Source organism: Arachis ipaensis, chromosome B06 (genome assembly GCF_000816755.2).
Source record: "Arachis ipaensis cultivar K30076 chromosome B06, Araip1.1, whole genome shotgun sequence".
Taxonomy (NCBI): Eukaryota; Viridiplantae; Streptophyta; class Magnoliopsida; order Fabales; family Fabaceae; genus Arachis; species Arachis ipaensis.
This window is the reverse complement of record NC_029790.2, coordinates 42,032,803-42,046,799: the sequence shown is the minus strand read 5'-3', so window position 1 is coordinate 42,046,799 and position 13,997 is coordinate 42,032,803. Positions and strand designations below refer to the sequence as shown.

The following is a 13,997-nucleotide window of genomic DNA, read 5'->3' as shown; positions in this document are numbered from 1 at the left end:
TTGTATGAAAGGACTTTTGAAGGTTTAGAAACTATACTTGCAACGAGGATTTATCTGCAAATTTCTAGACCACGCAAAAATCCTCTCATCACTGGCCCGCAAACGGTTTAGGCCAGGCCGTAACAGTACCCCCAATGTGCCATCAATGATCATGAAGGTGGTTGGTGGCATGTTATCTCTTATTTCGTGTGTTGTCACCAGGTCGGCCACCCGTGGAGGGGACGTGCCTCTTGCGCGCGGGTCTGTTTGTTGCTGAGGTGACCGTTTGTCGCCTCATTTCCTCGCGCGGAGCATTAAATGCTCATAATGGGTTAAAAACTCCGCGCGCAAAGACTATTTTGCCCCTAGGCCTTTCGCGCTTCTTGAGTGGCAGTTTTAAACAGTTTTGCATTTGTTCTCCTCTCATATCCTCACTCCAACCATCTCCATCATCTTCTCCTTCTGAGTTCCCAGAGTATCATTTCTGTATTCTTGCACAGTCGCTCTTCTTCCTCCTCTTTCGAATCTTCGTAATCGGTCCAGGTAAGCATTCTCTTCGTTCTTTGCTTTGTGTTTATTTTATTGTTCTTCTGCATGCATGCTGTTTGCTTGATTTGTATGATAGATGGCCTTTTAGTGTCAAGTAGGTACGTTAGGGGGGTTACCATTCCAGGATAGGCTTTTGTTTGGATTTTGCTTTTAGACATGCTTGATCTTAGCTGTTGAATAGGACAAATATAGTTTCTGGGCTTTTTCCGGACTCCCGACCTCATAGACTAACGGAGTGGTACCCCACTGTAGGTATGCCTCGCGTCGTTTCATGGGCCTCTCCCTCCGCCGCGAATTACGACCCCTACACCTGGGTGACTTCCGACGTGAAGGAGTCACCGAAACAGATGGGCGAGGAGGAGCTAACGGAGTTCCGCCAAGGCGAGTACTTGTGCGGAGGGACAGACGAGGAAGCCAATTATGACGTCTTTGTTCCTGCCCCCAATGAACGACTATATGAACTTAACTTCCATTCCCCTCGGGTCCCCAACTGGATCTGGTTTTATAAGTCCATGTTCACCCAAGTGGGGGTTCGTATCCCATTTTCTGCTTTTCAAATGGCGTTCCTTAATCGGATCTCCGTGGCGCCGTCGTAATTGCATCCGAACAGTTGGGCTTCTATCCGCTGTTTTGAGATGGTATGTGAATATTTGGAGTTGCCGACGTCTGTTGATGTCTTCCTCTTTTTCTTCAACCTCACGAATCCTTCGAAGGAGGGGAAAGCGAGGAAAGGGTTCATGTCCTTCCGATCTGCCCAGGGTCAGAGGATTTTTGGCTTGTTCGAGGACTCTTATCATGGGTTTAAAGACAAGTATTTCAAGGTGCGTCTGGTCAGAGGTCGTCACCCCTTTTGGCTGTCGTTAGAAGGGGAACGCCTCATCCCGACGTACTAGAGCTTTGGGGCAAGATCCAATACTTTTATTAAGGTGACTTATAAGGGGATGTCCGTTGTGGACAAAAAGGTTGCCGATGTATTGTTGGTTATTTTTGGAAAGAATCATGTGAACCCCCACCTTTTGATGGGTGACCGGGAGGTCGCCAGGAACTATATCTGTGAGTTATTTTGCCTTTTATTTTTTGCGTTGCTATTGCCTTACTTGGTTATGCCAGTTACACGACTAACTTGCTTATTTGTTTGTTGCAGTGGATATGTCTGCCTCAGTGACAGGGCTTGAGGACTTGTATAAGACTTTCTTGGCGGACAACGATGAGGAGGAAGCTGAGAAGGTTGACAGAAAACCAGAGGACCCTCCTGAGAATAAGGATCAGGCGATGCCATCACCCCGTGACACCGGGACGTCGGATAAAAACTCTGACGGGGCGCGCGTTTCTCCTATTCGTGAGGAAACGGCCGGCCCCGAGCACTCGACCTCCACTCAGCAAGAGGATGATGATTTGAAGCTTATCCACACCCCCAAAAGGTAGAGGGCATCCTCTAGTCCTGAAGGGGTTCTCACCGTAATAGAGCGAAACTTCGACGTTGGGACCTTCATAGATTTGTAGCTGCTTCCCGGCATAGAGGATCACTTCCTTGGCACCGAGCTTGCGGGGCAGGCGAGGTGGATGTATCGTACCCTCCTCCGCGGGGCCGCAATAGCTCGAAAGGCTGAATTCGAGTTGTCGGGAATGCAGTCGCTACGCAGGAAGCTCGAATCCGCTGTCAAGGCCAATAATGAATTCAAAGCTCAAGTTGAAATGCTTCAGGAGCAGCTGTCCGAGACGGGGAAAAAGCTTAAGGCTACTGAGGAGAAAGCTGCGTCTGCCGAGGAGAAGCTGAAGGCCTCCAATGACACCGTGTCCCGTTTAACTGAGCGGGAGATGACTCTGGAAAGCCAGCTTAATGCCGCGCAAGGTCGGGTGGTGGCTTTGGAGAAAGAACGTGACGTGGCCGTTTCATTGGCTAAGGCCGCTCAATTTGAGGTTGAGGAGCTCAAGAAGAAACATAAGGTGACTAGAGAGCAGGGAAAGAATGCAATCTTCATGACTGAGGAGGCCCTTAAGGCCCAGGTGAAGATCGTGGCTCCCGACTTTGACACGTCGGCAATTGGGGTTTTCAAGACAATCAAGGATGGCAAGATTGTTGATATGCCAAAGAAATGAGCTCTTGTACCTTACGCTTTTTTATGGATTTGTGGTTTTGTTGTAGAACTTGTGAAGTTTACTTTGTTATACTTTAAGAGTCGCTTGGTTAGCTTGTGATTATCATCTTCTTTGCTTGTCTGGTAGCATTTTCGTTTTGTTTCGTTATCGTTTTGTCAATGTGAGCTTTCCGCTCGTTTTTATTTACCGTCGCTTTGGTAATTCGGCGAAGCCATGTCGTGGCCTTGCTATCGTTGTAGCCATTTTTGTGGCTTTAATTTAGGTGGCTCCCGGGGTGATCAGTCCTGGGATGCCGTATCGTGGTTCAGTTTAATACGTTGTGGAACTTCTTGTCTTGTGATGTGTAAGTAGGAAAAAAAGAAAAAAGAATAATAGAGAGGTAATTTTTTGACAAGTAAACACTAATCAGTAATTAAACAAGTCTATTACCATAGCGGGTACAAAGGTAAATGATTAAGCTCGTTAGATCGCCTGGCCGGCGCGCTTAAGCTAGGAGTAAAACCTTCTCATGTTACCTGCATTCCAAGTTCTCGGGATCTCCCTTCCATCGAGCTTCTCCAGTTTGTATGCGCCCTTGCCGATCACTTCTTTGACTCTGTAGGGGCCTTCCCAGTTCGCCGCCAGTTTACCTTCTCCTTGGGTCGGTAGTTTGATGTCGTTACGCCGTAGGACAAGGTCGTTTTGCTCAAATTCCCTCTTAAGTACTTTAGAGTTGTAGCACAAGGCCATTCTTTGCTTTAGTGCTATTTTTGACAAATGGGCCACCTCCCTAGCCTCATCTACCAGGTCTTTTTCTACCGCTTCCTCTACTCCCTTCAGAAGTAATCGTGGGCTCAGCTCGCCGATCTCTACGGGTATCATTGCGTCCACCCCGTACATCAGGCGGAAAGGAGTTTCCCCTGTGGATGATTGCTCGGTTGTTCGGTAGGACCAGAGGACCGAGGCAAGTTCGTCAGCCCATGCACCTTTTTTGCTGTCCAGCCGCTTTTTGAGGCCCAGCAAGACGACCTTATTTGCGGCCTCAACTTGACCGTTTGTCTGCGGGTGCTCTACTGAGGAGAATTTCTGCTTTATACCCAGGCCGGTGAGGAACTCCACGAATTTCTTTTCGGTAAACTGTGTCCCGTCGTCAGAGATGACGACTTCTGGGATGCCGAATCGAGTTATCACCTGCCTCCACATGAACTTTCGACAATTGGCTGAGGATATGCTTGCCAGTGGTTCAGCCTCTATCTATTTGGTGTAGTAGTCGACAGTGACTATGAGGTATTTAACTTGTCCCGGGCCGACCGAAAAGGGTCCTAGTAGGTCGACTCCCCATTGTGCGGAAGGTCGAGAGGACGTCAGTAGGTTTAGTTCGGTCGCCGGTGCTTTGTGGAAGTTGGCGTTCTCTTGGCACTTGACACATTTCTTTACGAACTCTTTCGAGTCGACCATCATCGACAGCCGGTAATATCCAGCTCGGATGAGCTTTCTTGCTAGGGCTTTGCCCCCGATGTGGTGACCACAGCATCCCTCGTGGACTTCTCTGAGTACGTAGTCCGTTTGGTCGGGATGAAGGCATTTCAGTAAAGGCTGGCTAAGTCCCTTTTTAAATAGTTGGCCTTGTATGATCGCATATCTGGCTGCCTCCCTTCTCAGCACTTTAGCTTCCTTCTCGTCCTCAGGGAGTTTGCCGTTTTCCAGGAAGTTAGTGATGGGGTCCATCCATGAGGGGCCTATCTTTGTCAGGTGGAGGGCGACTGCCAGTTCCTTTATCATTCCTTGAATGAGGGATCTGTTGCCGACTCCTGGTTTCGTGCTCGCTAGCTTAGATAGGAGGTCTGCCCGTGTGTTCCTTTCCCTTGGAACGTGTTGGACTGTGACCTCTTCGAACTGTTTGGCCAGCTCTTTGACCTTCTCCAAATACTTTTGCAGCAGCGAGTCCCTGGCTTGGTAGCTTCTGTTCACTTGCGAGGTAACGACCTGTGAGTCACTGAACACTTCCAACCTCGTAGCCACGACTTCCCGAGCTAAGATCAAGCCGCCCAGAAGGGCCTCGTATTCCGCTTGGTTGTTTGATACGGGAAAATTGAACTTGATTGATTGTTCGTATATGAACCCGGCAGGGCTTTCCAGGATGATTCCTGCGCCTCCCGACGTTTGGTTGGAGGCTCCGTCCACATGGAGCTTCCACCATGTGCACGCTTCCTCGGTCGGGTTTCCTGTTACTTCCACCAGGAAGTCTGCCATTGCTTGTGCCTTAATCGCATGTCGAGGCTCATATCTCAAATCGTATTGAGATAGCTCGATGGCCCAGGTCATCATCCTTCCTACTAAATCGGGTTTTTGGAGCACTTGACAAATTTCCTGGTCCGTTCTCACGACTAGGGCTGGAAGTGAGCCGAGCTAAGCCGAGCCAGACAAAGCTCAAGCTCGGCTCACAAAAATTGAGCTTGGCTCACAGCTCGGCTCATTAACAATCGAGCTTATTTCTTAAGCTCAAGCTCAGCTCATGGAAAGCTCACAAGCTGGCTCAAGCTCACGAGCTTGGCTCAAATAACTGGAACATAATCTATAGTTCTATATAAAAAATTATAATTTTAATATAACAAAATAAAAAACAATGCATCCATATATTTAACAAACTTAAAACATTACATCTTATAGTTATCAGCTATCAAGTTTTAAATATTTATTTGACAACTTAAATTGGTAATGTAATCTCCACATAGCTATCTTCAACCTTAGACTTGTTTCTAGGCCATAAAAAACTCGAAGCCAATCTCCTCCACAAATTAAAGCTTCAAATGTAGTCGGACTTAGTGAGGATCAAAATGTATCAATTACCCTTCCACCAGCACTAAAAATTGACTCTGAAGCCACAGTTGAGATTGGAATAGCAAGAACATCAGCTACCATTCTAGATAATATCCTATATTTTCCACGATTTACCTTCCACCATTCTAAAGCACTGAAGCTAGTTACATCACGTTCTCTTTGAAAATATTTTGGTTCATCCAAGTAAGTCTCTAACTCAGATTTTAAAGCTGGAACTGCTTCTTCATCCTTTACAAAATTTATCATTATTGACCACCCAGTTTGTGAGGAGTTTGAACTTTGTATTGTAGAGTTGATACTACTTTTGCCACTTGCACTCAGTGAAGTTGATTCTTCTTGCTCGTTGGATAGAATGACATATTCTTGATACATTTCTGTCAAGATTTGATGCACCAATGTCATATTTCTTGTAGCTTCTTGCCCATATATCTGCTAAAAGCACATTTTAAGACCTGTCAATTTGCATCTGGGATCTAAAACAGTAGCAATAGCCATGAGAAGGTTACATTCACTCCAATATTTATCAAACTTCAGTTTCATTTTGGCAGCCATTTCCTTGATGAAAAAAGGTCCACTATTAACAACTTCATCCAAAATTAATTTAATGCGAAATACCTCCGCAAGATAAAGGTTGGCAGTAGGATATTCACTTCCAGATATGATATTGGTTGCACAATTGATCACTTGTAGAACTTCAGCTATTTTTTCAACTTTATCCCATTCTTCGTGGTCAAGAAGATATCTATAATTTGGCTCACAATCTTGGAATCGAGGGAAGACTTCCTTAAAGTGCAATGCTGTAGATATCATTTGATAAGTTGAATTCCATCGTGTAGGACAGTCAAGAATCAATTTTCTCCCAGGAAGTTGCAATTGTTGAACAATCTCAGAGAATGTACGCAACCTTGCCTCAGACTGATTGATAAACTTCACACTCTCACGTATATTTTCAATTATTCCTGCTATTTCCCCCAATCCATCTTGAACAAGTAAGTTTAAGATGTGTGCATAACATTGCACATGAAACAACTTTCCTCCACAAAGCAATTTTCTATGCCTTGAAATCATGTCCTTCAATGTCCTTAAGCATGAGTCATTATAGGATGCATTATCTACAGATAGAGAATAAATCTTTGATTCGATACCCCATTCAATAAGACATTTGAAAATGGCATCTGCAATATCAACACCACGTCGAGGTGGAGGAACATGAACAAAACTAAGAACTCGTTTTTGCAGTATCCAATTTGTATCAATGTAATGACCTGTGATAACCATACACTCAATTTTCTGGTTCTGTGATTTCCATAAATCAGTAGTTAAACTGATTTTACTCACATCTTTTAAACTTGCCTTTAACTTCTTCCTTTCAGCTTCATATACTTTGAGACAATCACTTTTCAGGGTTTTTCTACCAATCTTCTCATAAGCTGTATTATTGCACTTCATCATCAATGAAAAACCAAATTCTTCAACAATGCTGAATGAATGCTCGTGCATCATTAACCAATGTGCAGTTGCTTCTCTTTGTCTTGCATGATCATACTTTCCACCAGGAGTTACTAACATAGGACTAATGACATTTGGATGCTCTGCTGAATCGCTTTGAGGGAAGTTCAATTTTTTTTGTTTTGCCAACACCATTTTTCTGTAGCTAGGACAATTGTTCTTCAAATGCCTATTCAATTGACTTGTAGCTTTTGAGTCAGTTATAGCATATTTTCTTTTGCAATGAACACATTGATTCTTCACAACCCCATTAGACAATTTCACTTCTTTAAAATGTTGCCAGACAAAGGAGGTTTTCTTCCTTTTATTTTTGTGAATAACACCCTCATCTTCATTGTCTTCTACCTCTTCATCTTCTCTACTTTGATTTTCTCCTTCATTTTTGTCTAATGCTTCTGCTTCAAGCTCCACTTGTATTTCTGGTGATGATATTCCATCAATAGGAAGAAGTACTTCTTCATTTTGTCTATTATTTGCGCTTTCATTTGAAGCAGACAGTAACAATTGATTTTCAAGTTCAGAAATTTCCATGATACTGTCAGTAGAAAAATAAATGTGTTGAACAATCAATAAAAAAAGAACTCTAAAGATTAAAAAAAATCAACAAAAAGAGAAAAACAAAAATTGAAAGAGCATAAAAAATATAACTTGATAATTGATTCCCAGAACAAGAAAGATCAGACTTCAAAGTAATCGAATTTTTCAAAATTGATCGATGAACAAACCAATTCGCTATTTGAGAGAATGAAGTAAATCAATGATTCACTGTAAGTCAAGAGATTTTCTTTTGGGAAAAACTCTTCCTCCTCTCTGGTTCTCTCTGTTCATTATCATTGACCAATGACCATTGTGATTTGTGATTTGTATAAAGGTGCTCTGTACCGCCATACTATATTTCATGATATTTATCCTTTTAGATATCTTTGTCTTTTGGTTTCTAATTTATTAAAAATCCAAATGAGTAGACCGTATAATTAATTATATTTTCTGTTCCCTAAAAAATAGAAACTAGGAACTTGATAAAAATTCATTTTGGGAACTCACAATTTTTTTTGTATTGACGAATAAATCAAAATATATATATAAAATTATATATTATTACTTTAATGTGTATATATAATATTAAAATATAGATTAAATATATATATATATGTATGTATAATCGAGCTAGCTCAGGAGCTAATGAGCTAAGCTTATCCAAGCTCAAGCTCGGCTCATTTAATTTATGAGCTCAATTCCAAGCTCAAGCTCAACTCACCAGCTCACGAGCTCAGCTTATCAAGCTATTATCGAGTCGAGCTCGAGCTGGCTCATGAGCTGGCTTGACTCACTTCCAGCCCTACTCACGACCACCTGGTGACCTTGGAAGTACAACCGCAATTTGCGGGAAGAGGTCAAGAGTGCTAGTGCTAGTTTTTCTAACTTGCTGTATCTCAGTTCTGCCCCTTGCAGTGCTTTACTCACAAAGTAAATTGGTTGTTGAGCTCTCCCTTCTTCCCGCACCAAAGCCGCTGCCAGTTCTTCTTCTGTTATGGCTAGGTACAGGTAGAGTGGTTCTCCGACCTCGGGCTTACTGAGTACAGGTGATGTTGCAAGGATCTCTTTGAAGTGATTGAACGCTTCCTCGCACGCCGAAATCCATTCAAACGCTATCCCCTTTCTCATCAGGTTAAAGAAGGGCAGGGCTTTCGCTGCCGACGCCCCAAGAAAGCGAGATAGCGCGGTGAGCCTTCCTGCCAGTCTCTGAACGTCTTTGACGCAGCCCGGACTCCTCATTTGGAGTATCGCTTGGCATTTTTTGGGATTAGCTTCCACCCCCTTTGGGTTATCATAAATCCTAGGAACTTCCCAGCTTCCATGGCAAAGGCACATTTGAGGGGGTTGAGCCTCATGCCGTTTTGTCGGGGGGCCGCGAACACATTTCCTAGGTCACTTAGGAAGTCCTCAGAGCGAGTGGTCTTGGCCAGAATATCGTCCACGTAGACTTCCACCGTCCTGCCTATGAGGTCGCTAAATATCTTATTCATTAGCCTTTGGTAAGTGGCCCCGGCGTTCTTCAGGCCGAATGGCATTACCTTGTAGCAATATATCCCCCTCGGCGTTATGAACGCTGTTTTCTCTTCGTCAGGTCGGTGCATCGGTATCTGGTTATAGCCAGAGTAGGCGTCCATGAAACTTAGGTATCGATATCACGCCGCTGCGTCGATGAGTGCATCGATGTTGGGTAGGGGGTAGCAGTCCTTGGGGCATGCTTTGTTGAGATCAGAGTAATCTACGCACATCCTTCATTTTCCATTGTGCTTTTTCACTAAGACTACGTTCGACAGCCACGTCGAGTAGTCAAGTTCTCGAATAAATCCTGCTTCGAGGAGACTAGCCGTCTGCCTGGCCACCTCCTCTGCTCGCTCTTGTGACATCTTCCTCCTCCTTTGGGCTACCGGTTTGGCCTCTGCCGTCACGGCCAAGTGGTGTGACATGAGCTGGGGGTCTATTCCCGGCATGTCGGCTGGCGTCCATGCAAATAGATCACCGTTGGTCCTGATCATTTCCATTAGGGGCCCCTTCAGCTCGTGTGGTAGGTTTCTGTTCATGAAGGTGAACTTCTCGTTCGTGTCCCGACTCTAAACTTTTCCAAGCTCCCTTCCGGCTCGGGTCTGGGCTTGTCTTCGACTCTCACGTCTAGGTCGGCGAGGAACACTCCTGCTACTTCCTTGAACTTCTTCCCTAAGGAGAGACTAGCATTGTCACAGGCGACTGCCGTTTCCAAATCTCCTTTTATGGATCCCACGGACCCGTCGTCAGCCACGAACTTCATTATCAGCATCTTCGTGCTGATTACTGTCCCGAGATCGTTGATGGTCTTCCTCCCCAGGATGATGTTGTAGGTTGTGGAGTCACGCAGAACCACAAACTCGGCCATTGTCGAGCCTCGTCCCTGCTCGTGTCCTACTGATATCGGCAAAGAGATTATGCCATCTGGCTTAATGAAGTGGTCGCCTAACCCTACGACACCGTGCTGGTGGGTCTTCAGGTCGGCGTCCCGCAGTCCCAAAGCGTCGAACACGTTGCGGAACATGATATTCGAGTCAGCACCGGTGTCTATGAGGATGCGCTTAATGAGGCCGGTTCCCACTCTGGACATTATGACCATGGGGGCTTTCCGCGACCTCGTCAAACCACTGGTCCTCCGGGCCGAATGAGATGGGTGGTGACCTCGACCTCTTGGGGCTTTGTGTAGATGATGAAGAGATCGCCAGGACTTTGGCGTCTTTCTTGTGTGCCGACTTTGACCTTGGGGGTGCGTCTCTCGTCGTCACAACATTTACTATGGTGAGACCTTGTTCGTTGTCATTCTGATCGTGACGTCGTTTTACCGTACGAGTCTTGTCCTCTGTCTCTCGGTCGCGGTCTCGTCTTCTTGGCTCCCTGATGAGATGGGAGAATTCAGCCAGCTTTCTGTCCTGGATCGCTTGTTCCAGCGCGTCCTTTAGGTCAAAGCAGTCCTGTGTCTTGTGCCCATAGCCTTTGTGATAGTCACAGTAAAGGCTTTTGTTTCCCCTTGTTCGGTCCTTCAGAGGTCGGGGTTTCGACAGAATCCCCTTCTTGGCTATCTGTTGGTACACTTCTATGATGGAGACGGTGATGGGAGTGTAATTAGTGAACTTCCCAACTCTAGGAAACGGCCTAGGTGTCTTGCTCAGACCGGCGTCCCTAGCGTGTTCCTTCTGTCTTTCTCCGCTCCCGTGATGCTGGGTTTGATTGTAGGAGGGTTGCCGTTTGTTGGCAGCCACAACCTGGCTGACTTCTTCATCATTGATGTACTCCCTGGCTACACATTGGATCTCCTGCATTGTCCACACCGGCTTCGTGGTGAGGTGTTTTCTGAAGTCCTCGTTTAGGAGTCCGTTCATCAGGCATAGGCTAGCAACAGAGTCAATTAGCCTGTCGATCTCCAAGCACTCGTCGTTGAACCGATCTAAATATTTCCTTGCCGGTTCTCCGGACCTCTGTGTCACTCCGAGCAGATTGATCGGGTGGTTTGCCTTTGCTATTCTGGTAGTAAATTGGGCTAGGAAGGCGTGGCTAATATCCGAAAACTTGGCCACCGAGCCCTGCGGGAGGCTGTTAAACCACCGTATTGCATGTCCCGCGAGGGTGACTGGAAAAGCGCGGCACCTTACCTCGTCCCCCACTCCCTCCAGGTTCATCCTGGCCTCGAAGGCCGTAAGGTGCTCCTGTGGGTCTTGGGTTCCGTCGTACCTCATGTCTGTTGGCTTGTCAAAGTGTTTTGGCAGCCGGACTTCGAGGATGGAACGATGAAAATGGGTCGCGCCTATTATGACTGGTCCGCGCGTTCTCCTTGTTCTTCCTTCGTCTTCTTCCCGTCGACCGTCTTCCCGGTCATGGTCCGTGGTGCGTCTCCTCCCGCGCCTGGCATATATGATGGGGTCGCGGTGCCTCCTTGTGCGTCCTTCCTCCCTAGCGCTCTCAGGCTCAGATCTTGGGCTAGCTGTGCGTCAGGAGTGGCTTCTCGGGGGGAACGGGAGTAACTTGATTCGGGAGTTTGCTGGCGATGTTCCCGGTCTGCTAGTCGGCGCTCCAGGTCCTGCATCCTGTGACGTAATTTCTGCATTATTCTGGCGCTGTTGTCGCCAGTTCCCCTGAAGGGGCGTCTTTCTTGAGATCGTGTGGTTCGTCGAGGAGGGGATCTCGTGCGCTCCCGGGAGGATGCCACGGAGGCTTCCCCCTAAGATTTCACATAGTCCTTTAGCTTTTTCAATCAATCTTCTTTCTTTTGATTTTATTCTCGGCTGGTTTTGAACGCTGGTTGATATTCCAATACGTCAGTTAGTTAACATTCGATCCCCCTGGAAGACTAAAAGAATTTCGCTTTCCTGAAAAAAGGAAACTTACGGAAGCATCTATCTCTATCACGCACTTCAATCCGCACATGATTCCTCTTTCTATACTCAATTACGTAAGAGTCCAACTAGCTCGTCTCTGTCTGGCAGTTTAAGCCTTGGCCCACCAGCTTCTTTTCAATCCAGGAGCTGCATGATAAGAAAGCTCTCGATCTGGGGATACGAACTATAGCACCGGCAGGTGTGCGTTAGTGAAGCTTGAAGAAGCTAATAGTTCGTATTCGGCTAGCTTCAGTTAGTTAAATAGACCAGGTAACCTAGCATCCTCACCCATTAGTACCTAGCTTCCCTTCGCTCACGTCCGAATCCATCATTGTTGGATTGATATCCAGTTCCACTAGCGGCAGAGACAGTTGGATAGGCCCCGGTTCCCAGGGTTCTAGTATTCCCTATTCTAAGCCTACTCAGATCAGAACTAAACTAGTTGATTCTCTTTCGCCTATCGGCCGGCTTTAAGCCATTTTCTGCTGAGATCCCAAGTCTCCAAGTGGGCCCTCTTGGCCACCCGCGACCTTGGCTTTTTAGAGAATCCCACTCCTGTGTCGTGGGACTTGTAGCTCGCTTACACTAAGTATACCACCGGGTGTGTTTTTGTATCCTTCCAGTTTCGAGTGTCTTCTTGGATAGTTATAGCGGCCCATAGGCGCGAGATGTACCTTGTGGGGGGGGGGGCGGCGGTCCATGGGGCATAGTCCTTTCTTTCAGGCAGTGGCCATTTAGTCCACGGTCCATTAGATGGTCGGTGCAAGGCCAGAAATTTGAACACATTGATTCCGCTCCTTCCTGTCCTTCGCTTCAGGGCCTGTCCCTCGGTGTGGTCAGTACTCCATACTGTCGGGCAGCGAAGCTTACACTTGTTAACTAATTATGACAGTTCGCCAGGGCCTCTTTCTTCCTCCCTTTTCTGCTCACTCGTAAGGGGTTCGGACCCCCACAAAGGGGGAGGGAGTCGACTGAACATCTCAGCCATTGGCGGGAATTTCGCCAGCATCCGATCCCCAATTCTTGTTCACCCCGGATGATCGTCTTGGGTGAATTGTGATCTCGTACGATCGTGTCGGGTGAGCAACAGCCACTTCGTCACAGTACTTACTTATGGGCTAACGGGTCACACTTTGGCCAAGTATCCTACAAAGAGACTCCCGAGAGCCAGAAGTATTAAAGGAATGGCCATAGGAATGGGCGCATCATGACATCTTACAATGTCTCGCCCGAATGAATTAGTTGGTACTAGAAATGTTAGAAAAAGTGAACGAAAAGAGTAATAAGAAGTGAAAAGAACAGACAAACTTTCCAACCAGAAAGCAAAATTCCCACTGATGGTATACTTAGTGTAAGCGAGCTCTAATATCACATCTTTGGAATAAAATCCAGTTAGAAAAGGAAATCCAATTAGAGATAAGCTGCCCCTCTGTGCCCAGCTTCTCGCCCTGTTCCTCCTGAGCCCAGTACAACTTCCATTCAGGCGTTATCCTCACAGACGGTGCCAATGTTCGGTAGGTCGGGTATCGGACGGTTCGGATTGGTAAGCTGTTTGATCGGGGGATCTTGCTTGGTCGAAGGTTACCGGGCTGGAGTAGACGACGCCCCGAGCACTTCGTATGAGGAGGGGGGTGCTACCTGCAAAGACACTCCGACGTTCTCGTAAGCAAAGTGTGCAGGTGAAAAAGGGGTGAATGGTATGTGATGTACCTTGGGAGAAGGGTAGGACCTTCTGCATATATACTGTGTCAGAGGTGGGCCCATCAAGGACAGGCCCACCTTCCTCGATGCTTCCTTCGCACAGTTGTAGCAAAACTGTCAGGGACGCGTGTCCGGATCGGCGACTGAGCGCCTCGCTCCTGGCTGTTCAGGTCGGGTGATGCTTGGGTCGAACCAACCCACAAACAATTTGGGCCAGGCCGTAACAGGTTCTCTCTCTGTTTCGGTCACTCTCTCACTTGGTTTCTCTCTTGCCTTCTTAATTTCCATTCGGTGACCATAAGAATGATCGAAGTAAAAATGATGATGGGGATTAGTAAAACAAATGATGTGTCACGTTGATATATATATATATATATGTATTCATTAAGCCATATTTGGCTTTCTTTCTTTTATTTCCTCAATGCCTTCGGCCAA

General features: G+C 46.4%; 2 protein-coding genes across 2 annotated transcripts; both read right to left on the bottom strand.

Moving 5' to 3' along the window:
- On the bottom strand, positions 5,881-7,488 carry LOC107646752 (zinc finger BED domain-containing protein RICESLEEPER 2-like). Its single transcript, XM_016350915.1, has one exon. The coding sequence runs from the start codon at positions 7,486-7,488 to the stop codon at positions 5,881-5,883; it is 1,608 nt and encodes a 535-aa protein (XP_016206401.1).
- On the bottom strand, positions 10,071-11,222 carry LOC107646753. The gene has a single exon (XM_016350916.1). The coding sequence runs from the start codon at positions 11,220-11,222 to the stop codon at positions 10,071-10,073; it is 1,152 nt and encodes a 383-aa protein (XP_016206402.1).

Bases quoted from the DNA above. Each gene is read 5' to 3' on its own strand.
- LOC107646752 (XM_016350915.1), bottom strand. From the start codon at position 7,488: ATGGAAATTTCTGAACTTGAAAATCAATTGTTACTGTCTGCTTCAAAT.
- LOC107646753 (XM_016350916.1), bottom strand. From the start codon at position 11,222: ATGAGGTACGACGGAACCCAAGACCCACAGGAGCACCTTACGGCCTTC.